Below are 27,101 nucleotides of genomic sequence, written 5' to 3'. Positions count from 1 at the left end.
GTTTGGGGACCAGAGGGCCATCAGAAAGGCTCAAAGAATTCTGAAGGTTCAGTAAAACCCCACTCCTATACTGTGAGTGCCCTGGGGCTGCAGCCTACCTCCTACCAATTCCCTATCAATCAATACATCAAAATCAATGATCCAGTCAACCACATCCAGCTGACGACTGCTGCTGCTGCTGCTGAGTCACTCAGTGATAGAGCTTTTCACTGACAAAAACAGAATTACCTGGAAAAACTCAGCAGGTCTGGCAGCATCGGCGGAGAAGAAAAGAGTTGACGTTTCGAGTCCTCATGACCCTTCGACAGAACTAGTTATGAGGTCATGAGGACTCGAAACGTCAACTCTTTTCTTCTCCGCCGATGCTGCCAGACCTGCTGAGTTTTTCCAGGTAATTCTGTTTTTGTTTTGGATTTCCAGCATCCGCAGTTTTTTTGTTTTTATCTCTGAGCTTTTCACTGACTCTGATGAAATGGAGCTCAACACCAGACTCCAGGAGGGATCTCTGTGCCCACAGCTCAGGTTGTTTATTGGAAAATGGTTTTACATTGACAGTGTTTCGAGGGAAACTACATCACATCAAAAAAGAAATCAGCTGAGATAAGGGGCTGCAGACTCCAACCTGCATTAGCAGTGTTCATCCCCCAGGGACTCAGCAGTGTCAGGCTCGTCTGCAGCTGATCTGCTTATCAGGAAGTTCGGAGCCGGATTGGAAAAGACTTCAACAGAGCTGGAAATTGACTGGCTGGAACACCCTGGAAAATAATACAGCTCCTCGGGCCTCCGCTTCAAACTGTGTTTGTAGATTTTCTGTGATTGGTGGAATTCAAGGACTGTCTTGGTGTAGATGTTCAGAGCAGTGACTGAGGAAGCCATGCAGAATGTGAAGGAGATCCAAGCCAAGCTGCAAAACAACAGGAGGTTATCGACAGTACACAAACTGTCACAGACAAACAATGAAAAATAACCTCCACTTCCCTTGTACTCACTAGAAGGACCAGCCAAAGTCCCAGTGATGGGGTCTCCAGTCCTCTGGCCCTTGACTCGCTGTCACTTGGAAAACCTGCGTGTACATCATATGGGCGACCATTCCCAGCAGGCCTGAGAATAAATGAATAACATCACACCTAGACACCCACACTGCACCCTCCCACACTGACACACGCATTGACATTTTCACACACCAACACACCCACACTGCACCCTCCCACAATGACATTCTCACTCATCGACACAGCCATACTGCACTCTCTCATTGACACATGCTCACACTGACATTCCCTCACACTGACACACACTCACTGCACTCTCTCTGTCACTGACACACACGTTGACATTCTCACAGTCCAAGACACCCACACTGCACCCTCCCACACTGACACACATTGACATTCTCATACACTGACAGCCACACTAAACCCTCCCATACTGACACAATGACTTCTCACACACCGAGACACCAACACTGCACTCTCGCAGTGACACGCTCACACTGACATTCTCACGCACTGACACAGCTACACTGCTGCCTCCCACACTGACACACACAATTTCAGTCTCTCACACCAGCATGTTCACTGCACTCTCACTAACATTCTCTCACACTGACACACTCACACTGCACTCTCACATTGACACACGCTCACACTGACATTCTCACACTGACTCATGTTGCACTCTCTCACACTGACACACACCTTGACATTGTCTCACACACATTGCACTCTCTCACACAGTGACACACATAAACATATTCTAGCACACTGACAGACTAACACACATATTGATACACAAACTGACACTTGTATGCAAAAATCACTCACACTGACACACAGACTCACTAACGCACCTACACACACACACATACAGTGACATTCACAAAGGCATAGATTGACACACATACATGGACCGAGTCACACACTGACATAGTCACACACACATGCACAGAGTCACGCACATGCAAACATAGCACACAGTCTTACACAAATAAACACAGATGCACACTCAACCTCAGACACAGCCACCAACATGCAAGCTGTCACACACAATATGTTGGATTTCTATCACTATTGACAGGAGTGTATCTGTATTTACAGGGAGTGTGTTATTATTAACTGGGGGTCGTCGCTGGGTGAGAGTCGGGTGTCAGTACTTATAGGGAGTTCCCAGGTGTATTTGATGGGACAGTGTAGAGGAAGCTTTACCTTATATCTAATCCAATGCTGTACCTGCCCTGGCAGTGTTCGATGGGGACAGTGTAGAGGGAACTTTACGCTTTACGTTACCTGCGGACAGTCTGGTGGTTTTAGACACTCACTTACCTGACAGGACGGAGAAAACGGCTGCAAATGCATTGAGTTTGAGTCCACAGGTGGGGTTTCCAGAGAAACACAAATCTAACCCCATGAGCAAGAAACTAATGGAGAGCAAGAAGATGTAGAGAACTTCAGAGACCACCGAGAGCCATAGGATACCTGCGCCACAGGAGAGAAGGTAAGAATTAGGGGGGGTACGGGCACTCAGTAACCACCTGTCTCAATGTGTGGCAAGTGCAGCTTCATTAAGTCCAGTAAGGGAATGTAGATTATGGAGGAGAATAATAAATAAAGAAGAGCGACACAGACAGGGTAAGGGAATGAAGGAAGAGAGTGCAGAGAACAAGAAGAGATAGAATGAATTGGAGCTAGAGAGAAACAGGACAAGAAGCACAAAAACGGAGCGAGGGAAGAAAAACTGAGGCATGGAAAAGGAGACGAGCTGAAGAGCAGCAGCAGACAGAGAACGTGAGAAACAGAAATATACAATAAGCCAGAGAGAAACAGAACTATTTGGAAAAATAGAGAAACAGAAAGAGAGAATGAGAGAGAAGTCATGAGACAGGCACAAACCTCAGATTAATACTGAATGACTCACAAATGACAAGGACAGTGAACAAGGAGAGAGAGTGAGTGAGAAATAGGCCAGATGGTAGAAATCAGGCAGAGTCAGAGACGGAGACAGAGTCAGCGAGCACAGGCCCACTGGTATCTTGTTTATAACAAGATAGAAACGAGAAACGTGTATTAAGTTTTGTGCCACCTCCCAAGGAGACAGATCAGGAACTGAGCAGAGAGTCCTTCATTTCAGTGGGATTTACGTTTTTACAAATGCATTCATTCCCACTCTCTCTCCTCGTTCACTGTCCTTGTCATTTGTGAGTCATTCAATATTAATCTGAGGTTTGATTCCCAAAGTGAGTCTTCACAGCTTTTTTTATTGAAAATTTGATTTAAAACAAGATCCATCACCAATTTTCCAATCCCCATCCCCAACCCCTCACCTTCCCTCCTCATCCACCTCGCAGCTCACACACCCTCCTCCCCATCCTCATCCCCACTATCCTCCCTCCATCCTGCCTATCCCCACTACTCCCCTCACCCCCCAACCTCACTATCCACTCCACACCCATGCCCCTCTATCCCTCCTCCATCGCTCCAGTCCATATCTGCCCTTGATGAACAAGTGCCTTCTCACCTTGCTGTGTGATGGGGGTCAAATCGATAAAACTCCGACAAATCTCTCCTGAAAAAAAGACAGACAGTTATTCAATTTAAATGTGAATCTGCATGCCCCTCTCTCTCCTGCAACTAGCCAGCACAGTTGCTGTACTGGAGCCTCTGTAGTCCAGGATCTTATGTCACCATGATACACCCAGCAGGCAAAAAACCCAAGATCACCAACTGTCTTCCTGAACTGCTGCAGTCCTTGTGGACCCACAGTGCTGTCAAAGGAGTTCCAGGATTTTGACCCAGCAACTATGAAGAAACAGCAATATAATTCCAAGACAAGATGGTGTCAGACTTCGAGCTTACAGGCAATAGCGTTCCCCTGTGCCTGTTGCCCTTGTTCTACTTGGTGGAGAGATTGCGGGTTTGGAAGGTGTTGTTGAAGGAGCCTTGGAGAGTTGCTGCAGTGCATATTATTGATGGTAACACACTGTTGCCACTGTGCGCCATGGGGTCTCCAAAGGTAACGGTGCAGGAGAAGCCATTGCAGGTCAGTCTCTGGCTATGACTAGAGAGATAAGAATGCAACCGGATGCATGCAGACCCGTGCAGCTGGACAATGGAAAAGAGGAGTGGGAGGCAAGTATTGTGGCTGGCTATGTAAAAGACTGCTAATAGGTCAAGACGAATGAGGAGCTAGGTTGTAGTCACATAGGATGTCATTTGTGATTTTAACGAGGGCCATTTTATTACCTATGGCAGGGGCAAAAACCTGATTTGACAAATTCAAACATGGAGTTCTGGGAGGCTAATGCCCTTTAGAAAAGGAAATCTGCCATCCTTACCTGGTCTGGCCTACATGTGATTCCAGACCCACAGCAATGTGGTCAACCCTTAAATGCTCTCAGAACAAGGACAATTAGGGATGGACTATAAATGCTGTGCTAGCCAGCGACATCCACATCCCATGAATGAATTAAAAAATCAACTAACAAGGGGTGGCCAGCATTTTAGTGGGAATACGATCAAGGCCGCAGGAGGTGGGTCTCATGGACAAGATGAGCCCAGAGAATGCAGGAGGAGAGAAACCAGAGAAAGCTGCAAGTTCAGGGCCAGGCCAGAGGGGGAGCGGGGAGCGCTAGAGGAAGTTTGGCCCAGTGGTCTAAAGGGAGCAGCTGACCAGATGGTTTGAATCTTAGTGACAAAAATCCATGAGCTCCTTGTAATTGTTGGAGGTGAAATTGAATGTGAGGCAGGGGAGAGGGGTATAAGAAGAAGTTATTAGTGGCAGAGTTGGCTATATCTGTGATTGACACAATAGGAAGGGCCAGGTGAGGTGGCAAGGTCATCAATGTGACCATAAATGAAGCAGACATGTCCATTTGGAGGGAAAGACTAATGAAGGACAAGCGGTCAGTGAACTGAGTGGAGAGAGAACATAATGAGCTGAGAAGAATATTGAAATCACCAAGAACGAAAAGTAACTTGGTACAGAGGCTGCGGGAGGAAGGCATTGACAAAATCTCATGAGAAATTTGGCGTGGTACTTGGATGATAGAGAAGGAAGGTTTGAAAGGAGAGGTGAGGGAATGGAAGAAGGAGAGATGTTCAAAGGAACATAACTTATCAATAGGGAGATGGCCCAAGGTGTGGTTTGGTAATAAGAGCTTCATCGCCATCACAACAGTTTGGATGAGGCAAGCAGATATATCCAGGTGGGGAGACCTCACTTAGGAGGAAGATGTCATCACCCACCAGCCAGGTTTCTGTCAAGGCCATGATGCTGAACTAATCATCTACAACAGGATGGCAAGTGTCTTGATCACAAGTGAGCAGATGTTCTGGAGGGAGATGCTGAGAGGGCCAGTGAGAGCTGATCCATCGGAAGAGTCCATAGGATGAGCATTTGAAAGAGTGAATGGGACAAGAGGGAGGTTGCAAAGATTAGCCTCCAGGGGCCACGTTGGGCTGGGAAGGTCGGTGAGAGAGTAGAATGGGAACCTGGGATCTCTGCTCATGAGGCTGCAACAAGTGCCTTGATGGACCCTGTGGAGGATGCCAAAAGAGGCACATAGGAAGCTGTAGAGTTATCTAAGAGAGAGTCAAACCTGGGACAATGGCAGGAGAGAAAGATGGTCAAGGAGCAGTAAATTGGGTAGGGATTTGAGGGGGCTGAGCACTCAAAGTTGGAATGACAACACGAGAGTGGGGTCTAAGAGGGATAGGAGAAAAGAAGTAAAAAGGGAAATAAAAGCAATGGGCTGGGGTTTGGAGCAGCAACTGTACTACATATGTGAAAGGACAGGGAAACAAGTTCCTTCAGTTGAAAGGATTGTCTTGGACAGGCTGGGCCTATATCCATTGGAGTTTAGAAGAATGAGAGGTGATCTTATTGAAACATATAAGATCCTAAGGGGACTTGACAGGGTGGATGCTGAAAGGATGTTTCCCCTTGTGGGAGAGACTAGAACTAGGGGGTCACAGTTTAAGAAGAAAGGGGTCTACTATTGAAGAGTCATGAGGTTTGCAAAATCAATCGTGGAGCAGAGTAATGGTGGCACAATTGGAGGTCACCCTAAGATCCAGAGGTGATGTAGACTGAATCTGAAAGGCTAGTCACAGGGTCAGCAGGTAACAGCAGCAATGGGGAATGGCTGGACACAGTTACCTTAAAGCATAGACAATATGTACAGCTATACAAAGCCCTGGTGAGATGCCATCTGGAACACTGTGTACAATTCTGAGCATGGCATCATAGAAAAAGTGCAAAACAGATGCACAAGAATGTCATCAGGCCTCCAAGGGTTAATTACGGAGAGATTATGTAAACAGGGCAGATCAGCCATGATCTCATTGAATAGTGGAACAGGCTCGAGGGGCTGAATGGCTGGAATCCTAGAGTTTTTTTCCTCTACCAGATACAGGGGACTAACTCAGCACAGACTAGAGACTGCATTTGGCCTGTTTCTGCCTGCAACAGCTCAGCTTCTCCCTAGATAGACACAGTGAACCACTGAGGAGGCAGCCTTAGGTTTTTCTCTTCTTCCTCCTCTCCTGCAGCTCAGTAAGCATTGTGTTATGATGATTGTTTTTTTGGCTTGTACCAATATAGCAGGCACGGAATGTCCAGCTTGGAATGAGCACACACTTCCTGCCCATATAGCACATGATAAATGGGTGTGGCTCCACTGAATTTCTGTGATGTACATTTAGACTTTCAAAAGGCTTTGACAAGATACCAGTCAATAGGTAAAAACAAAAAATTGCGGATGCTGGAAATCCAAAACAAAAACAGAAACAGAAATACCTGGAAAACCTCAGCAGGTCTGGCAGCATCGGTGGAGAAGAGCACAGTTGACGTTTCGAGTCCTCTTGACCCCCAAGGGTCATGAGGACTTGCAACGTCAACTGTGCTCTTCTCCGCCGATGCTGCCAGACCTGCTGAGTTTTTCCAGGTATTTCTGTTTCTGTACCAGTCAATAGGTGCCTGAATGAGACAGCATCATGATGGATTAAAGAAAGGATGTGCGGTAAGTTGAGACTCGAGGGCAGAATCTATCATTTGTGATCACAGCTCTGTTACTGGGGGCATCCCACAGTCATGGGGCTGTTACTCCGTATCATTTACATCAATGATTGGGACTAGGTGTTGCCAGCCTCGGTTGGAAGTATTTCTGGAGACTACGTCTCATGTCCTTCTGCCTCCAACTACCTCACCCCCACACTCTCCCCATCGCTCATCTAATATGTCCACACTCGTATTGCCCCCAACCTTCCCAGAGCCAATAGGAAAGTCAATAGAGGCACTATCTGATTGGATGACTCCTGCCTGTCAGTCAAACTGCCTTTGCCAATATTTCTGATTTTTATACCTAAGAAACAAAAACATTCAATGAAAATCAAAAAAACGCACTTTTTTCACCCCAATCTTTTCCCGAGGTATTAGTCACAGCCGTGTCTTGGAGACTAATTCCTGAAGATTCCAGGGCAATCCTGGAGAGTTGAAGGAAAACTCAGAGGATTGAGCTGGGTCAGAATAATCCTTTCTCAATGAGAACGATGGATCTGTGGCTTAATGAGCAGGTTAAGAAGTATTAGATTAAAAGAACATGATTATGATGTTGCAAAGAATAGTAGCAAGTCTGAGGTTGGGGATGTTTTAGAAACCAGCAAGAGCCCACCATTAAAGGAAAAAGCGGAATGGAATATGAGAGTAAGCCGGCCAGGAATATGAAAACAGATTGGAAGAGCTTTTCTAAGTATATAAAAAGGAAGAGAGTAGCTAAAGTAAACAATAGTCCCTCAGAAGCAGAGACAGGAAAAATTATGAGAAAATGACAGAGATATTGAACAAATATTTTGTATCTGTCTTCACAGTAGAAGTAACAAGTTACACACCAGATAGAGGATAACCTAGCTGGTGGCGTAGTGGTATTGTCACTGGATTGGTAATCCAGAGACCCAGGGTAATGCTCTGGGAATGACAGCAGATGGCGGAATTTAAATTCAATAAAAACCTGGAATTAAAAGTCCAATGATGACCGTGAAACCATTGTCGATTGTCACGAAAACTCATCTGGTTCATTAATGTCCTTTAAGGAAGGAAATCTGCCATCCTTACCTGGTCTGGCCTACATGTGACTCCAGGTCCACAGCAATGTGGCTGACTCTGAAATGCCCTCTGAACAAGGGCAATTAGGGATGGATAATAAATGCAGGAACAAAGACAGAACAGAACACTGGAAAAACTCAGCAGATCTGACAGCATCTGTGGAGAGAGGAAGATAAAGTAATAAAGTAATAAACAAAGTAATAAATGCTGGCCTAGCCAGCGACGCCCACAGCCCATGAATAAAAAAAATGAGTCAGAAAACTAAGGTAATTAATATAAGCAGGGAAAAAGTATTCAAGAAACTCGAGGGACTAAAATCTGACAAATTTCCTGAAGGCCTACATCCTAGTGTTTTAAAAGAGATGATTGCTGAGATAATGGAGGCACTGGCTATGGTTTTCCAAAATTCCCTCGATTCTGGAATGTTCACAAAAAATTGGAAGTTAGCAAATGTAACACCACCATTCAAGAAAAGAGGCAGAGAGTAAACAGAAAATTACAAACATCAGTCATGGGGAAAATATTAAGGAAGCTTTAATAATGCACTTAGAAAATCATAGTATCATTAGAACAAGTCAACATGATTTTGCAAAAGGAAATTTATTACAGTTTTTTGAGGATGTAGTAAGTAGGGTAGATAAGGAGAACCAGCAAATGTAATTTACTAAAACTCTGTGTTTCTCTCCACAGATGCTGTTAGACCTGCTGAGTTTTTCCAGCATTTTCTGTTTCAGTAAATGCAGTATATTTGGATTTCCAAAAGGCATTCAATAAAGTACCACACAAAAGGTTGATACGCAAGATAAGGTCTCACGGAGTTGGGGAATGTTTATTAGCATGGATAGAGGATTAGTAACAAAAAGGAAGCAAAGAGTAGGGTTAAGTGAGGCATTTTCAAGTTGGCAGGCTATGGTGAATAGAGTGTCACAAGGATCAGTGCTGGGGGCTCAGCTATTTATAATCTATATTAATGACTTAGACAAAGAGTATAGAGCATAATATATCAAAGTTTGCTAATGATACAAAGCTAGGTGGGAATAAGAATAAAAAGGCTGCCATGAGATACAGACAGGTTAAGTGAAAGAGCAACAAGGTGGCAGATGGAGTACAATGTGGGGAAGCGTGAGGTTATTCACTTTGGTCATAAGAAGAGGAAAGAAAAGCAGACTTTTTTAAAAGGCACGAAACTTGTCAATGGTGATTTTCAGAGAGACTTGTGTCTACTCGTACAAGGAACATGAAAAGTTAGCATGAAGGTACAGCAAGCAATTAGGATAGCAAATGACATGTTGGCCTTTGTTGCAAGGCGATTGAAGTACAGGAATAAAGAAGTCTGCGATTATGCCAGGTTTTGGTGAGACAAGACTGAGAACACCATGTGCAATTTTGGCTTCTATATTTAAGGAAGCATATACTTATATCGGAGTTGGGGGGAGGTGGTGCCATCGTGCCACTGTGATAGTGTCACTGGGCTAGTATTCCAGAGACTCAGGGTAATGCTCTGGCGACCTGGGTTCGAATCCCACCACAGCAGATACTAAAATTTGAATTCAATAAAAATCAGGAATTAAAGATCTGATGATGATGACCATAAAACCATTGACGATTGTTATAAAACCCATCTGGCTCACTAATGTCCTTTAGGGAAGGAAATCTGCTGTCCTTACCCGGTCTGGCCTACATGTGTGATTGACTCTTTAATGCCCTCTGAACAAGGGCAATTAGGGATGGGCAATAAATGCTGGCCTAACCAGCGATGCCCACATCCCATTAATGAACTTAAAAAAAATACAATTTTAAAAAGTACAGCGAAGGTTCACTAAATCGGCCCCTGAGATGAGCAAGTTGTCTTATGATGAGAGGCTGAGTTAATTGGGTCTATCTTCTCTGAACTTTAGGACCATGAGAGGTGACCATATTGAAACATTCAAGATTATGAAACGGCTTGATGGGGTAAATACTGAGAGGTTGTTTCCCCTGGCTGGGGAATCTAGAACAAGAGGGCACAGCCTCAGGATAAGGGGCCGATAATTTAGGACTGAGATTAGGAGAAATTTCTTCCCTCAAAGTATTGTGAATCTTTGGAATCTTCTACCCCCAGAGGGTTGTGGATGTACCATCAATGAAAATATTTAAGGCTGGAGTTGACAGATTTTTGGTTTCCAGGGAATCAAGGAATATGGGGATAAAAGCAAAATACTGCGGATACTGGAAATCCGAAACAAAAACAAAAATTCCTGAAAAAACTCAGCAGGTCTGACAGCATCTGCGAAGAGGAACACAGTTAACGTTTCAAGTCCAAATGACTCTTCATCTGAACTGAGAAATATAGAAATGAGGTGGAATATAAGCTGGTTGAAGGGGGGTGGGTCAGGTAAAGCTGGGTAGAGGGAGGCAAAGAAGATATTGCCAAAGATGTCATAGACAAAAGGACAAAGGGGTGTTGACAGTGGTGATACTAGCTGAGGAATGTGCTAATGATGACATTAAAGGTGAAAAGCAGGACAAGCAAGATAGCCCTAGTGGGGGTGGGGTGGGGGGAAGGGATTGAAATTGGCTAAAAGGTAGAGATAAAACAATGGATGGAAATACATTTAAAAATAATGGAAATAGGTGGGGAAAGAAAAATAAAGGAGTTGGCAGCAAAGTGGAGTTGAAGCATAAGGTCAGCCATGATCATACGGCAGAATAAGTCCGAGAAACCGCCTCCTTCTACTCCTCCTATTTCTTATGTTCCAAGAGGATTACAATGGGGTGTAAAACTGAATTTTATAGAGTTCAGGAGGAGCTGGAGTCATACCTAGCATAAAAGTTGATGGTTTTGATTGTTGGAGATCAATCATCTCAGTCCCAGGACATCACTGTAGGAGTTCCTCAAGGTGGTGTCCTAGGCCCAACCATCTTCGGCTGCTTCATTAATGACCTTCCCTCCATCACAAGGTCAGAAGTGTGGTAAATCGTTTCACTGAGATTGCATGGTTTCAGTTCCATTCACAATTCTTTAAAAAATGAATTCCTTAGATAATGCGAGCATGCAGAAAGACCTGGACAATATTCAGGATTGGGATGAGTAACATTTATGCCACACAAGTGCCCGGCAATGACATCTCTAACAAGAGAGAATCCAACCATCTCCCCTTGACATTCAGTGGCATTACCATTGCTGAATTCCTCACTATCAACACCCTGTGGAGTTACCATTGATCAGAAACAGAACTGCACAGCCATATGAATACTGTGGCTAAAAGAGCAGGTCAAAAGCTGGGAATTCTGCAGCAAGTAACTCAGCTCCTGACTCCCTAAAATATGTCCACCATCTTGAAGGCACAAGTCAGGAGTGTGAAGGAATACTCTTCACTTGCAGGATAAGTGCAGCTCCAACAACACCGGAGAAGATTAACACCGTCCTGATGTGGAACTATATCACCATTCCTTCACTGCCATTGATTCAAACTCCTGGAACTCCCTCCCTAACAGCACTGTGGGTGTACCTACACCACATGGACTGCAGCAGTTCAAGAAGGCAGCTCACCACCACCTTCTCAAGGCAATTAGGGATGGGCAACAAGTGTTGGCCTAGCCAGAAACACCCATACCCCATGAAAGAATTTTAAAAAGGACAAAGTAGCTGCTTCAATGGCACCTCATACACCACTTTAAACATTCACTCCTTCCACCACTAACAGCAGTGTGTACTATCAACAAAACGCATTGCAACAACTCACCAAGGCTCCTTCAACAGCACCTTCAAAACCTATGACCTCTACCACCTAGAAGTACAAGGCAGGAGGCGCATGGAAATATCACCATTTCCACATTCCCCTCCATACACCTCCTTGACTTGGAACTATAATCACCGTTTTATCATTGTCACTGGCCAAAACCCTGGAACGATCCTGGGTCAGTTGGTTAGGAAGAATGGGGGGAGGTCAGAGGGTCAGTGAAGGAGTGGGGGCCAGGTGGTCAGTGAGGGATTGGGAATGAGGTGGTCATGAGGGTTCGATCAGGAGGGTCAGTTAGTCGGGGGGGGGGTCAGTTGGGAGGGGTTTGGTTGGTCAGTGGTGTGGGGTCGGGTGGTCATTTGGGGGGGTGAGAGGTCGATAGGGCCGTGTTGTCAGCAGGGAGGGTGGTCAGTGGCTGGGCGCGGATAAGCTGGGCTGGTGGAGTCAGTCAGGAGGGGGTCAGTGGTCGGAAGCGTTGGGTGGTCAGTTGGGGGGGGGGCGGTGGTCAGTACTGTAGTTACCCAGGAGTTCAAAGTGGTTTTAATTCTTCTAACTTTTCCTGGGTAACTATTCTGTGAAGACAGTTGGAACCATCTGAAGATTGCGATTTAAATCTGAGTTTCAGATGGTTCCCAGTGCAGGGCAGTTGCCCAGTGAAAGTTTGAACTTCCAAGGCAATTGCTATGCAATCCTTACCTGAGGACTTCCAGGGGGGAGTGGGGGTGGTTTCCCAGAGCTTTTTGGGGTACACCCCAGTTATGACACCCTGGAACCCGGAAGTTGCAGGTCTTGATCTTTCATGTTATGTGATGAGGAAGCACTGGGGGAGGTGCTGGCAGAGTGGTGTTGTCACTGGACTAGTAATCCAGGGACCCAGTTTTGAAACCAGCCACAGCGGATGATGGAATTTGAATTCAATGAAAACCTGGAATTAAAGTCTAATGATGACCACAAAACCATTGTTGATTTTTTGTAAAAACCCATCTGGTTCTCTAATGTCTTTTAGGGAAGGAAATCTGTTGTCCTTACCTGGTCTGGCCTACATGTGACTCCAGACCCACAGATTTGTGGTTGACTCTTACAGGCCCTCTGAAATGGCCTAGCAACCCACTCTGTTGTAACAAACCGCTACAAAGTCTCAAAAAAGGAAGAAACTGGACTGACCACCCAGCATCGACCTAGACACCGGAAATTATAATAGCAAACTCAGCCCTGTCAACCCTGCAAAGTCCCCCTTACTAACATCTGGGGACTAGTGCCAAAACTGGGAGAACTGTCTCACAGACGAGTCAAGCAACAAACTGACATAGCCATCCTCACAGAATCATACCTTACAGATAATGTCCCAGACACCACTGTCCCACCGGCAGGAAAGGCCCAGCTGAGGTGGCAGCACAGTGATATACAGTCAGGAGGGAGTTGCCTTGGGAATCCTCAACATCGACTCCAGGCCCCAAGAAGTCTCATGGCACCAGGTCAAACATGGGCAAAGAAACTTCCTGCTGATTACCACGTATCGCCCTCCCTCAGCTGATGAATCAGTGCTCCTCCATGTTGAACACCACTTGGAGGAAGCACTGAGGGTGGCAAAGGCAGAGAATGTACTCTGGGTGGGAGACTTCAATATCCATCTCCAAGAGTGGCTCGGTAGCACCACTACTGACCAAGCTAGCCAAGTCCTAAAGGGCATAGCTGCTAGACTGGGTCTGCAGCAGGTGATGAGGGAACGGACAAGAAAAACATACTTGACCTCATCCTCACCAACCTGCCTGCTGCAGATGCATCTGTCCATGACAGCATCAGTAGGAGTGACCACTGCACAGTTGTGGAGATGAAGTCCCACCTTCACATTGAGGATATCCTTCATCATGTTGTGTGGCACTACCACCCAGTTAAATGGGATAGATTTCGAACAGATCTAGCAATTCATGACTGGGTGAGACGCTGTGGGCCATCAGTAGCAGCAGAATTGTACTCGAACACAATCTGTAACCTCATGGCCCGGCATATCCCCCACTCTACCATTACTATCAAGCAACCCTTGTTCAATGGAGAGTGCAGGAGTGCATGCCAGGAGCAGCATCAGATATACCTAAAAATGATGTGTCAACCTGGTGAAGCAATAACACAGGATTACTTGCGTACCAAACAGCATAAGCAGCAAGTGATAGGGCTAAGCGATCCCACAACCAATGGATTAGATCTAAGCTCTGCAGTCCTGCCACATCGAGTGATGAATGGTGGTGGACAATTAAACAACTCACTGGAGGAGGAGGCTCCACAAATATCCCCATCCTCAATGATGGAGGAGCCCAGCACATCAATGCAAAAGATAAGGCTGAAGCATTTGCAACAACCTTCAGCCAGAAATGCCAAGTGGATGATCCATCTTGGCCTCCTCCAAAGCATCACAGGTCAGCCAAGTCGTTTCACTCCATGAGATATCAAGAAATGGTTGAAGGCACTGGATACTGCAAAGGCTATGGGCCCTTACAATATTCTGACAATAGTACTGAAGACTTGTGCTCCAGAGCTTACCATGCTCCTAGCCAAGCTGTTCCAGTACAGATACAGCACTGGTATCTACCCAGCAATGTGAAAAATTGCCCAGGTATGTCCTGTACACAAAAAGCAGGACAAATCCAACCCAGCCAATTACCGCCCCATCAGTCTACTCTCGATCATCAGTAAAGGAAGGGGTCATCAACAGTGCTATCAAGTGGCACTTGCTTAGCAATAACCTGCTCACTGATACCCAGTTTGGGTTCCGCCAGGGCCACTCAGCTCCTGACCTCATTACAGCCTTGATTCAAACATGGACAAAAGAGCTGAGCTTCCCGGGGTGAGGTGGGAGTGACTGCCCTTGACATCAAGGCAGCATTTGACCAAGTGTGGCATCAAGAAGCCCGAGCAAATCTGGAGTCAATGGGAATCAGAGGGGAATCTCTCTGCTGGTTGGACTCATACCTAGCACAAAGGAAGATGTTTGCGGTTGTTGATGTCAGTCATCTCAGCTCCAGGACATCACTGCAGGAGTTCCTCAGGGTAGTGTCCTCGGCCCAACCATCTTCAGCTGTTTCATCAATGACCTTCCTTCCTTCATAAGGTCAGAAGTGGGGATGTTCACTGATGATTACACAATGTTCAGCACCATTCGTGACTCCTCAGATACTGAAGCAGTTTATGTCCAAGTGCAGCAAGACCTGGACAATATCCAGGCTTGGGCTGACAAGTGGCAAGCAACATTGGCACCATGCAAGTGTCAGGCAATGACCATCTCCAACAAGAGAGAATCTAACCATCGCCCCTTGATGTTCATTGGCATTATCATCACTAAATCCCCATTATCAACATCCTGGGGGTTACCATTGACCAGAAACTGAACTGGACTAGCCATACAAATACTGTGGCTACAAGAGCAGGTCAGAGGCTAGGAATCCTGTGACAAGTAACTCACCTCCTGACTCCCCAAAGTCTGCCCACCATCTACAAGGCATAAGTCAGGAGTGTGATGGAATACTCTCCACTTGCCTGGATGAGTTGCAGATCCAACAACAATCAAGAAGCTTGACACCATCCAGGACAAAGCAGCCCACTTGATTGGCACCACATCCACAAACATTCACTCCCTCCAGCACTGGCGCACAGTAGCAGCAGTGTGTACCATCTACAAAATGCACTGCAGGAATTCCCCTGTTCCTTGACAGCGCCCTCCAAACCCATGACCACTACCATCTAGAAGGACATGGGCAGCAGATAGATGGGAACACCACCACTTGGAAGCTCCCCTCCAAGTCACTCATCATCCTGACTTGGAAATATGTCGTCGTTCCTTCACTGTCACTGGGTCAGAAACCTGGAATTCCCTTCCCAACAGCACTGTGGATGTACCTACATCACAAGGACTGCAGCGGTTGAAGAAGGCAGCTCACCCCCACCTTCTCAAGGGCAACCAGGGATGGGCAATAAATGCTGGCCCAGCCAGCGAAGCCCACATCCCATGAATGAATAAAAAAAATCTGACAGAATATTTAATAAGTGGAGCTAACACCAGGTATGTATATGCCGTCTTGGTTACAGTTTTGAATATTAGGGGCATCAAGAGGTATGAAGAGAAAGTGGGAATATGGCTTTGAGATAGAGGATCAACCGTGATCATAATGAATGGTGGAGCAGGCTCAAAGGGCCAAATGGCCTACTCTTGCTCCTAGTTTCTATGGTTTCGATTCACTGATAATACCCAGGTGTTCTACTGCATTCACCATGAGTATCAAGCGGGTACACTGAAGGAAAGTATGGTTATTAGGATAGTCTGGTATAAAGCACAAATCAACATAGTAACCTTGGATGAGGCCTTGGTTAGGCCCCATCCACAATAATTTCTTCATGCAGTGGGAGATGCAGAATTGAGGCTTTGGAAAAGGTTCAGAGGAGGGCCACCAGATCCATACCTCGCTTAAAAATCTTTATTTACCACATCGACAGACTCAGGGATGCCTCTGTCCCATTCTCTTGCTCCTTTCTCATACCCACCTCCTCCGCTCCGTGTCTTCCTTTGGTGATGCCTCTCCTTTGCCTCACTGGGATCGTCCAGCACCTTTTACCAGTTTCCAGCTTTTCTGCTAAACCCTATTTGCTGGACATTCTGTCCACGATGCCCTCTGCGACAGGAACTGACATTCTTGAGTCTCCACACCTACCAGCATTCGTTCCATTCGACCTGTTCATCGGCCGGAGTTCACTGGGAGATTAAAATCTCGATTTTCTTCACAGAACCTCTCAGACCTGATGCGAATTTCCAGCATTTTCTAATTTTATTTCAGGTTTTTTTTTAAAGCTTGAACTGTGTGACCCAGTTATTAATCTTCTCATTTCGTAGAAGCTTTTTCCATTCTTTATGAAAGATAAAATCGCTTAATCGCATAAACACTGACTTAATGTTGAAAACCTGCAGCTATTGCTACCAAATGGAGAAATAGCCTAGATGCATTTAAGGGGAAGCTAGATAAACAAATTATGGAGAAATGGACAGAATGATATGTTGACGTGGTGAGAAGAGGGGGAGGTGGGAAAAGATTCATGTGGAGCATTAACACTGGCATGGTTCTATTGGGCTGAATGACCTGTTGCTGTATGTTCTATAAATTTTTATGCAATCAAACTTTTCATTCAATAAAAAAAACCTTAATTTGCAGGCAGACCAGGGGAAACTGGGCCAGATTCTGATACTAGTTTCTAGGATGAACTTGGATTAGCTTCACCATTGTGTTCACCTGGTGACCAGCAGACATCCCGAGTAACATGGCTAATATGTTTCAACGCTAACTGAATGCACGTTCAAGGTTTAGTAAATGCCCACAGTAAACCATTTCAGAATGCAACACCGTCAATAGCTCATCCGTCAGACCTGGGGTTTCTCATCCTGTACCCACATCATTAACTCTGGTGTCAACCCCAACTCCACCCCCTAGGACCTAACCTCACCCCCCTCTTATTTCTTCTATACATAGAATCATAGAATGGCTACAGCACAGGAGGAGGCCATTCAACCCGATGTGTCCTTGCTGGCTGTCTGCAAGAGCATCTCAGCTAGTCCCACTTGCCCACCTTTTCTCTGGAGCTCTGCAAATGTTTCTTTTCAGATAATACCCAATTCATTTTTTAAATGCTTCGATTGACCCTGCCTCCACCACACTCTCAGGCAGTGCATTTCAGATCATAAGAATATAAGAACTAGGAGCAGGAGTAGGCAATTCAGCCCCTCAAGCCTGCCCCGCCATTCAATACAATCATGGCTGATCTCATTTCGGCCTCAACTCCAATTTCCCGCCCTCTCCCCATAACCTTTCACCCCGTTACTAATTAAAAATCTGTCTATCTCCTCCTCAAATTTATTCAGCGTCCTGGCATCCACTGCACTCTGAGGTAGTGAATTCCACAGATTCACGACCTTTTGAGAAAAGTAATTCCTCCTCATCTCTGATTTAAATCTACCACCCCTTAGCCTAAAACTATGGCCTCTCGTTCTAGAATGTCCCACAAGGGGAAACATCCGCTCCATGTCTACTTTGTCTATCCCCTTTAGCATCTTATATGCCTCAATTAGATCTCCTCTCATCCTTCTAAGCTCTAGCGAGTATAGGCCTAAACTGCTCAATCTCTCCTCATAAGACAAACCCCACATCTCTGGAATCAATCTAGTGAACCTCCTCTGAACCGGCTCCAATGCAACAACATCCTTCCTCAAATAAGGGGACCAAAACAAGCACAGTACTCAAGGTGCAGCCTCACCAATGCCTTGTACCGTTGCAACAACACTTCCCTATGTTTATACTCTATTCCTTTAGCAATAAATGCCAAAATTCCATTTGCCTTCCTTATTACCTGCTGTACCTGCATACTAACTGCATCCTAACCACGTGCTGTGTTAAAAAAAAGTTTTTCCTCATGTCGTTTCTGGTTCTTTTGCCATTCATCTTAAATTGATGTCCTCTAGTTCTCGACCCTTCCACCAGTGGGAACCGTTTCTCCCCATCTGCCCTATCCAGGCACTTCGCTTCATGATTTTGAACACCTCTACCAAATCTCTCAACCTTTTCTTTAAGGGAGATAGTCCCAGCTTCTCCAATCTGTCCATTTAACTAAAAATCCCTCAGCCCTGGAACAATTCCCATAAATCTTTTCTGCACCATGTCCAGTGCCTTCACATCCTGCCTCTCGACGACATTATCCAAAAACTCAGCATCAGCTTCCACATGTTCGACACCCAGCTCCATCTCACCACTGCATCTCTCTCAACTGCTCCACTGTCCCTAAATTGTCCAACTGCTTGTCCGACATTTAGTAATGGATGAGCAGAAAGTTCCTCCAACTAAATATTGGAGAAACTAAAGCCACTGAATCCATCTGTCATGGACAGAATTTATGTGTTCCTTTTTATTTCCTGTGATTAATATGTTGGTATGTGAAAGGAGAGGCGTGTGTTTCCTTACCCTCAGAGTGATTGTCCCAGTTTAAATAATTTCCAGCAGCAAGCTTTTTATCAGTTTAAAAACAAAGGAGATTATTTATTATCACAAACTTGCCCAAGAACTTAAAACACAATGTCTCACTCACTCGAAACACACACATTATCTCACACACGGTGATTAGATACAGATGAAGGTAAAAAAATACAGTGAAAATTCATGATTGTCTCAGCCTTTCATGGAGACCTGTCATTTCTTAGATTAGTTGACACTTTAGTTGCAGTGAATGTCTTGTGAAGAAAAGGATTCTCAGTAAGCTGAGAGGCTTCTTATAGTTGAATTTCCAGGAGGCTGATTGATGGAGGTGAACTCGAAGTTGGAACAGCTTGGGGGTAGTCCTTCTCCCACTTTCAGGGTATTGCTGTTTATTACCTTGGCTGCTTGGGTGACTTGCAGCTAGATCGCTGGCTTTTTGATGGAACTCAGTCCAAAAAACATCGCCCAACTCCGCCCCTACTTCAATTCACCTGCTGCTGAAATTATCATTTATGCCTTTGCTACTACAGCACTTGACTGTTCCAACGCATTCCTAGCTGGTTTCCCACATTCTACCTTCCATAAGCATGAGCTGATCAAAAACTCTGCTGCCTGTGCCCTATGCCACACCAAAACCCCATTCACCCTATCATCCCTATGCTCACTGACCTACATATTTTCCCATTTAAGCAAGCCACAATTTAAAAAATCCTGATCCAAGCTTTCAGATCCTTCCATGGCCTCACCCCTCCCTATCCCTGTAACCTCATCCAGCCCCACAGCCTCCAAGATCTCTGCACTCATCTAATTCTAGCCTCTTGAGCATCACCAATTTCCATCGCTCCAACATTGGTGGCTGTTCCTTCAGCTGCCTAGACACTAAACTCCAGAATTCTCTGTCTGCTCCACCTCTCGATCTGTCTTTCCTCCTTTAAGGTGCCCCTTAAAACCTTTCCCTTTTGGTCATTTGTCCTACCATCTCCTTAAGTAGCTGAGGGAAAAATTTTGTTTTGGAATGCCCCCATGAAGTGCTTTGGGATGTTTTGCTATGTCAAAAGTGCTTTATAAACATAAATTGCTGGCGATGCTTTTCGTTGGAGTTCAGATCCCAGCCTTTAATGACCTTTCACTCTATCTCGGAGGTATCACTGAGGGGGAAGACAGGAAGAACTTGCATTTTTTATAGCAACAGTCACATCTTAGGGCACAAAGTTCTTTCAAGGTGTAGTCACTGTTGTAATGTAGAAACCTTAGCAGCTAGGGGGAAGACAGTGGCCTAGTGGTTATGTCACTAGCACTTACCCAGAGATCCGGACAGCTATTCTGGGGACATTAGTTCAAATCCCACCATAGCAGCTGCTGGAGTTTAGATTCCATTAATAAAATCTGGAATTAATTTATTCTTTTGTGGGTATGACAAAGTGTTTGCCCATCCCTAACTGCCCTCGAATCAAGTGGCTTAAGTACCCATTTGAGAGGATATTTCAGTGTCAACCATGTTGCTGTGGTTCTGAAGATACATGTAGGCCAGACCAGGTAAGGATGGCAGATTTTCTTCCCTAAAGGGGCATTAGTGAACCAGATGGTTTTTTTACAACAATCAGTGATAGTTTCATGGTCCCTGAGATTAGCTTTATAATTCCAGCAATGTAATTATCTCTTAAATACCCACTGTAATGTCTTAGCAAGCCACTCAGTTCAAGGGAAATTAGGGATGGGCAATAAATGCTGGCTTTGCCAGTGATGCCCACATCCCATGAAAGAATAAAAAAAACAATTTGCACACAGCAAGATCCCACAATCCGCAATGTGATAATGACCAGACCCTTTCTTTAAGTGATGTTGGTTGAAGGTTAAATATAGACCAAGACATCAGAAATGTCCCTGCACTACTTCCCACAGGCAGTACTGAATGCTGCAATGTTGGAGGGCCAACGGAGAGAGCGGATGAGGGCCTTGGCTTCGCACCTTACCTGAAAGATGGCACCTCCGACAGTGCAAACGTTCCTCAGTACAGTACTGGGATTATCAGCCAGGGTTGTGGGCTCAAGTTAAGAGTCGGGCTGCCAACCAGCCCAGAATGATCAGCGTCACCACATGACTTCCAGCCGGTGTCAGAGATTGAGAGGAGTTGGACATTGGTGGTGATGGGGTGGGTGGTGGGAGAAGGAGAGACAGGGGAATGGGGGCGATGTGATCTAGTGTCACATGGTCGAATGCCATGTGGTCAGAATGTCACATGATCAAACCTCCTCCAGGCAGGGCTGGCAATTCCTTAGCTCCATTGCAATGTCGGATACAATCAGTATGATGTAAAAAAAAAAATAATCTAAACGTTCAGACCTGTGCCTGTGATGTTCTCCTCACAGGATATCCAGATTCCTGTATGGAACGATCGGAACGTGAAGCGGTCATCACCCATTTCCCAGCTGTACTCGCTGTCTCCCACGCTGCTGTTGGCACCGGCTTCCACGTTCAGTGGGATGGTGCAGTCTGTCGTCCTGAACTGAGTACAGACGGGCTTCGGCACTTTCTGTGTCCCCACACACCAGTAGGGGCTGATCAGAGCTGTGGCCGAGAGACTCACAGCGAAAAAGTTCAGCACAAGGGAGATTGTGTCCCGGTTCACGGACAAACTGCCCATCACAAACCCCTGAATCCCTGAAACACAAACAGCTGGGTAAGGAGTGTCAATTCACCTCACTCCTTTAAAGCAACATAGTACAACCATTTATTGAGGTTTCCTTAATTCAGTATGTGTCAAGGTTCCATATTTCAGGTCAATGACCCTTCATCAAATGTACTGTCGGAGGGGCAGCACTGAGGGTGTGCTGCATTGTCGGAGGGCAATACTGAGGGAACACTGCACTGTCAGAGGGCAATACTGAGGGAGTGCTGCACTGTCAGAGGGGCAGTACTGAGGGACTGCTGCACTGTGAGAGGGACAGTACTGAGAGAGTAATGCACTGTCAGAGGGTCAGTAGTGAGGGAGTGCTGCACTGTCAGATGGGCAGTACTGAGGGACTTCTGCACTGTGAGAGGGACAGTGCTGAGGGAGTGCCGCAAAGTCAGAGGAGCAATCAAGAAGGAGTGTTCACTGTCAAGTGTGCCTTTTTCTGATGAGACATTAAACCCAGGCCCCACCTGCCAACTCAGGTGGCTGTTAAAGATCCAATGACATTGTTTCCAACAAGTACTGGGAAGTTCTCTTTGGTGTCCTGTTGAATATTTATCCCTCATCCAACATCAGAAAAGCTGATTATCTGGTCAATATCTCATTTTGTGGGAGCTTGCTGTATATAAATTGGTTGCCATGTTGCCTATTATCACAACTGCAAAAAATAATTCATTGGCTCGACAACACTTTGGGATGTCTGAAGATTGTGAAAGACGCTATGTAAATTTTTATAATGCTGTATTTTACAGATTGTCCACAATGGACACAGTTTCTTTAAGCCCTCACTGAAAACTGTCAGCAACAGAGTTATCCAGGTTTACAGATGGTAATTAAAGATTTTAAAGGCAGTTACCTTACAATCAACTCTTGAAATCCAAAATGCTGTTTAATTTCAAAGTTCTGCCTTACCTGATTGAGGAAGAAGATGTTCAGTGTTTGCAGCTCCTCTGTCAAATGACAGAATTCCTCTAGTATCAGGACTGGCTGAGCTGTAACAAGACTTAATCCCATAGTTTGCCTTCAATTTGATTTGAATCCTTTGCCCTGACACATCAATCCCTTCCCAATTTAAAAGATTTAAAAGATTATCAATCCCTTCCCAAGCCCTAATCACTTGCTGATTAAAAACAGCTTTTTTTGTAAAATTGATTCTTAGATGTGGATGATGCTGGCAAGACCGGCATTCATTCTTTCATTCTTATTCCTTCTTGACATGTGGGCATCTCTGGCTGGGCCAGCATTTATTACCCATCCCTAATTGCCCTTGAGAAGGTGGTGGTGAGCTGCCTTCTTGAACCGCTGCAGTCCATGTGGTGGAGGTACACCCACATTAGGAAGGGAGTTCCAGGATTTTGACCCAGCGACAGTGAAGGAACGGCCGATATATTTCCAAATCAGGATGGTGAGTGACTGGGTGGGGAACTTCCAGGAGATGCTGTTCCCATGTTTCTGTTGCCCTTGTCCTTCTAAACTTTTTTTGTTTTTTTGAAAAATATACTTTATTCATAAAATATCTGGAAGAACATTCCAAACCATTTCAAAATCACCATCACAAAAAGTGCAAACAGATTCAACTTTTACACATGGATCACGAGGTGCTTCAATACAATCAATGAATATTATAATCATTTCAATATGGTCATTACAGACAGTCAGACAGTGCAATGGTATTGGAGTTATCAACATACATCATGTTGCTCTCTGAGGGGCTTCAATACAATTATAATACAATTAATATTCAATGTATACATTCATTGTGAGCTGTACAGCCCGAGGGGCTCTCAACAGTTCCCAGCCCCTCGGTGCACTATGGCTCCTTCATGCCCGTAGTGTTCACAAATTGCCTCACTTTGGATGGGCTGAGGAAACTGTCCTGAACCTCCCCATTGGAGATGTTCCGCTCAGGTGGCATCTGGGGGTTCGTGCAAGGAACAAGCTTTGAATTGTTCTCTGTTGAAGAAGTCTCTCCGATCCTCTCCCCCTCTGGGGCATTGCTGCTCCTGGCTTCCCAGAGCTGGGGTGCACTGAGCACTTGTCCTTGTCCTTCTAAATGGTAGAGATCAAAGACTTGGAAAGTGTCAGAGTGCTGCTCTGACACTGGCAAGTGCTGCTCAAAGGAGGCTTTGCATTTGCCAACTAACTGACTTGACACTGATTGGGACACTTCAGAGAGATGGTTAGAATCACCTTCATGGAGTTATATATAGACCAGACTGTGTAAGGACAGCCAAGAGGCAACCATGCAGACCTGCTCCACCATTCAGCCGAATCGTGGCTATTTTTTCTTTCCTTATTCTTTCACGGAATGTGGGCGTTGCTGGCAGGGCAAGCATTTATTACCCATCCCAATTAATTCAAATTGCTTGCATGGCCATTTCAGAGGGCAGCTAAAGACTCAACCACTTTGGGTTCAAAGAATCATAAACCAGATAAAGTGAACATACTTCCCTCCCTACCAAATGGTTTTTAATGACAATTGATGGTTTCATGGTCTCCGTTAATGAGATTAGCCTTATATTCTAAACTTATTAACCAAATTTAAATTCCACCAGTTGTCATGGTGGGATTTGTACCCATATCCTCAGAGTACTAGTCAGGCCTCAGGATTACTATTCCAACAAACTTAGCACAACACCATCATCTTCTCCCTTATGTACACTGCATAGGTCAGTTCCATTTTCCCAGCATTGCTCCATACTCCACAATCCCCTTACCAATAAAAATCTATCGACCTCTGTCTTGAATCAAAATTTTCCCTCCAGCCTTTTTCGTGAGAGTTCCGGATTTTTACTATGTTTGGAGACCTGCTTCCAGATTTCACTGCCTGAATGGCCCAGCTTTCATTTTAAGATTATGCCCCCTTGTTCTGGATTCTCCCAACAGGGCAAGTAATGTCTCTGTCTCCAGCCTGTCGAATAAATTTAACAATGGTGTTAACTCGTGGATGGGTTTTGAGTTAAAATCTTGCCCCATGACCCATAGCTCAAGACAATCTAGCCAGGGGAAAGGATCTCTCAACATCCAGACTGTTGAGACATCGAAGAATTTTCTATGTTTCAATGAGATCATTTCTAAGTTTTCTAAACTCCAAAGAACATAGGCCCATTCAATTCAACGTCGAACATAGGCCCATTCAATTCAACCTCTGCTCATAGGGCAACACTATCTCCCAGGAATCAATAGTAAACCTTTGTTGCACCACCTATGGTAATTATATCCTTCCTTAGGTAAGGAGACCAAAGCTTTAACGGTACTTCGGGTGTGGTCTTACCAAAGCCTTATGTTATTTCCTTACTCTACATTAGAACCCCATTTGCAATAAAAGCCAACGCATAATTAGAATTCCTAATTACTTATCTGTGTGTTAATTCCTGTCATTCGTATACAAGGGCATCCAAATCCCCCTGAATCCCAACATTTCCGAGTCTCCCGTCTTTTGAAAATAATTTCACTTTACAATTTACTTTCCCACCTCGCTTTGTACCATCAGCAAGCTTGGATATATTGCACACAGTTCCCTCAAATAAGTCATTAATATAGATTGAAAGTAGCTGAGGTCCAAGCGCTGATCCACTAGCACCTCTTAAATGAGGTCCCTGCTGGTTCCTGAAGGTTAGAAATTCCTCTGTTATGAGTCATGGATAGTCAAGCATGTCAGGATAAAGTCTTTGTACATTTTCAAAATAAAATAATACTTTTATAAAGTAGCTAGGTTGTCATAGATACATATTTTCCTTCCTGTCTTCTGGATGGGTCACTTGTCTCCAGAATGTTAGCCTCTGGTTTACTAGGCCATTGACATTACCTTTACATCACCATCGCCCCCTCCTCTGAAATCCAATGCTTCCCCTTAATTACTCAGCTAGTTACATCCTCAGTGAGTTCCAGTGGACTTGTCAAACATGATTTTCCTTTTGTAAGACCATGTTGACTCTACCTAATCATATTGTGAAGGGCAATAGTGAACTAGCAGGGTTTTTACTACAATCCAACAGTTTAAGGGTCACTTTTACTGACACCATCTTTCCATTTTCATATTTTTAAAAGTGAGTTGAAATTCTCAAATTGCCATGGTGTCATTTGAACTCACATTCTCGGACTGACTCACCCAGTAACAAAATTGACCCACTAACTAGGGCTCACTGATTACTCACATTTACAGAAGGTCGATGTGAACAATACAAATGTGATGTGCTCAACAAAGAATGAGAGATTTATTCCATGGTTGTTGCAAAGTAGCTCCTCCCAAACAAAACTCCCTGAGAAGAACTTGGGAAAATTACGCAGCCTGAAAAAGAACAGGACATAAGCAAGGGAGAGAAAAAATCAGACCTGGTGGAGGCCAAGTTTGAACTCAGTCCATGTTAAGGGGAAGAGTCTTTGCTGTTTGATAATACCCTCCTTGCCCTGTTGAGTAGTTTGTTCTCTGCTCAAAGGCAGGTCCTTGGCTCATTGTCTGTCGATGCCATTGTCATCTTGAGCTGTGTTCAGTGGTGGTTTGCTATTGCCTTTCACTCTCAAGAGCAGGACAGGGAGGCTAGCTGAGCCAGAATGGGAATCAAGCCCAAGCTATTGGCATTATTCTGAACCACACACCAGCCATCCAGCCAACTAAGCTAACTGGACATTTTTTACCCTTTTAACAGATTCAAAGAGCTCAAGACAGTAAAATCTGATAGAAACGTAGGACTTAGGAGCAGAAGTAGGCCATTCAGCCCTTTGAGCCTGCTCCACCATTCAATAAATTTACCAGCAGTTAAGGCAAGGAGCCTTGTTTAAGAGTGTAGTATAAGGGCCTATCACATACAGGGTTAATGTAGAACCACCCAAGCAGCAATGTAAGTCAGTGTGGTGTTGAGCAGGGTGGTGTACAGGCCTAAGCATGGAGACAGTTCCTAACCTGTACCTTTTACTGTATATGTGTGGTAGTTAATAAAGAGTTACAGTTAATCTACAGAAGACTATGGAGCCTCCTTTAAGGCATACCGATCTGCAACCAACACCCTTCCAACAAAGGGTAGTTTTGGAATAAACAATTACAACTGTTTGTATGAATAGTTTGTCTTCAAAGGACTTGGGAATAGGTACACCCTGAAGTCTTAACTGTGATCTACATCTGTAATTTAGGTAAAATGTGTTGTATAAAGGTGTCTGGTGATAGACAACTCTTCAAAGGGCTCAGAAGATAAGACAAAAGCCACTCTCTAATTCACCCTCTCAAGCTGTCATCCTATGCATCAATAAAGTTGGTTCCACATAAAATATTTTTTTTTTTTGCAAAAATATACTTTATTCATAAATCTTCAAAAACATTCCAAACCATTTCAAAATCACCATTACAAAAATACAATCAGGTTCAATTTTTACAACATGTATCACAAGGTGTATCAGTACAAACAATGAATATTTCAATCATTGGCAGACATTCATTTTAATCTGTACAGCCTGAGGGGCTCTTTACAGTTCCCAGCCCCCCAGTGCACTGTGGCAGAAAGGTCTTAGGCAGCGACCCTTCCCCATTGCGCCTTTGTGGCAGCTGCCCCAAGCTTAACTGTGTCCCTCAGCACGTAGTCCTGGACCTTGGAATGTGCCAGTCTGCAA

The 27,101-nt window shown here is 44.8% G+C and overlaps 1 protein-coding gene across 1 annotated transcript; it reads right to left on the bottom strand.

Annotated features, from left to right (window-relative positions):
- Window positions 1–502: 502 nt before the first annotated feature.
- Window positions 503–25,953, bottom strand: LOC121271601 (germ cell-specific gene 1-like protein). Its single transcript, XM_041177636.1, has 7 exons — window positions 25,898–25,953; window positions 25,655–25,788; window positions 21,167–21,484; window positions 3,514–3,561; window positions 2,322–2,474; window positions 990–1,101; window positions 503–904 (listed from the first exon to the last, which is right to left on the bottom strand). The coding sequence occupies exons 1-7, from the start codon at window positions 25,951–25,953 to the stop codon at window positions 628–630; spliced, it is 1,098 nt and encodes a 365-aa protein (XP_041033570.1). The 3' UTR covers window positions 503–627.
- Window positions 25,954–27,101: the final 1,148 nt, after the last annotated feature.

The sequence above is a fragment of the Carcharodon carcharias genome, chromosome 31, assembly GCF_017639515.1.
Source record: "Carcharodon carcharias isolate sCarCar2 chromosome 31, sCarCar2.pri, whole genome shotgun sequence".
NCBI lineage: Eukaryota > Metazoa > Chordata > Chondrichthyes > Lamniformes > Lamnidae > Carcharodon > Carcharodon carcharias.
The sequence above is the reverse complement of the archived record's forward strand: the minus strand, read 5'-3'. Positions and strand labels throughout refer to the sequence as shown.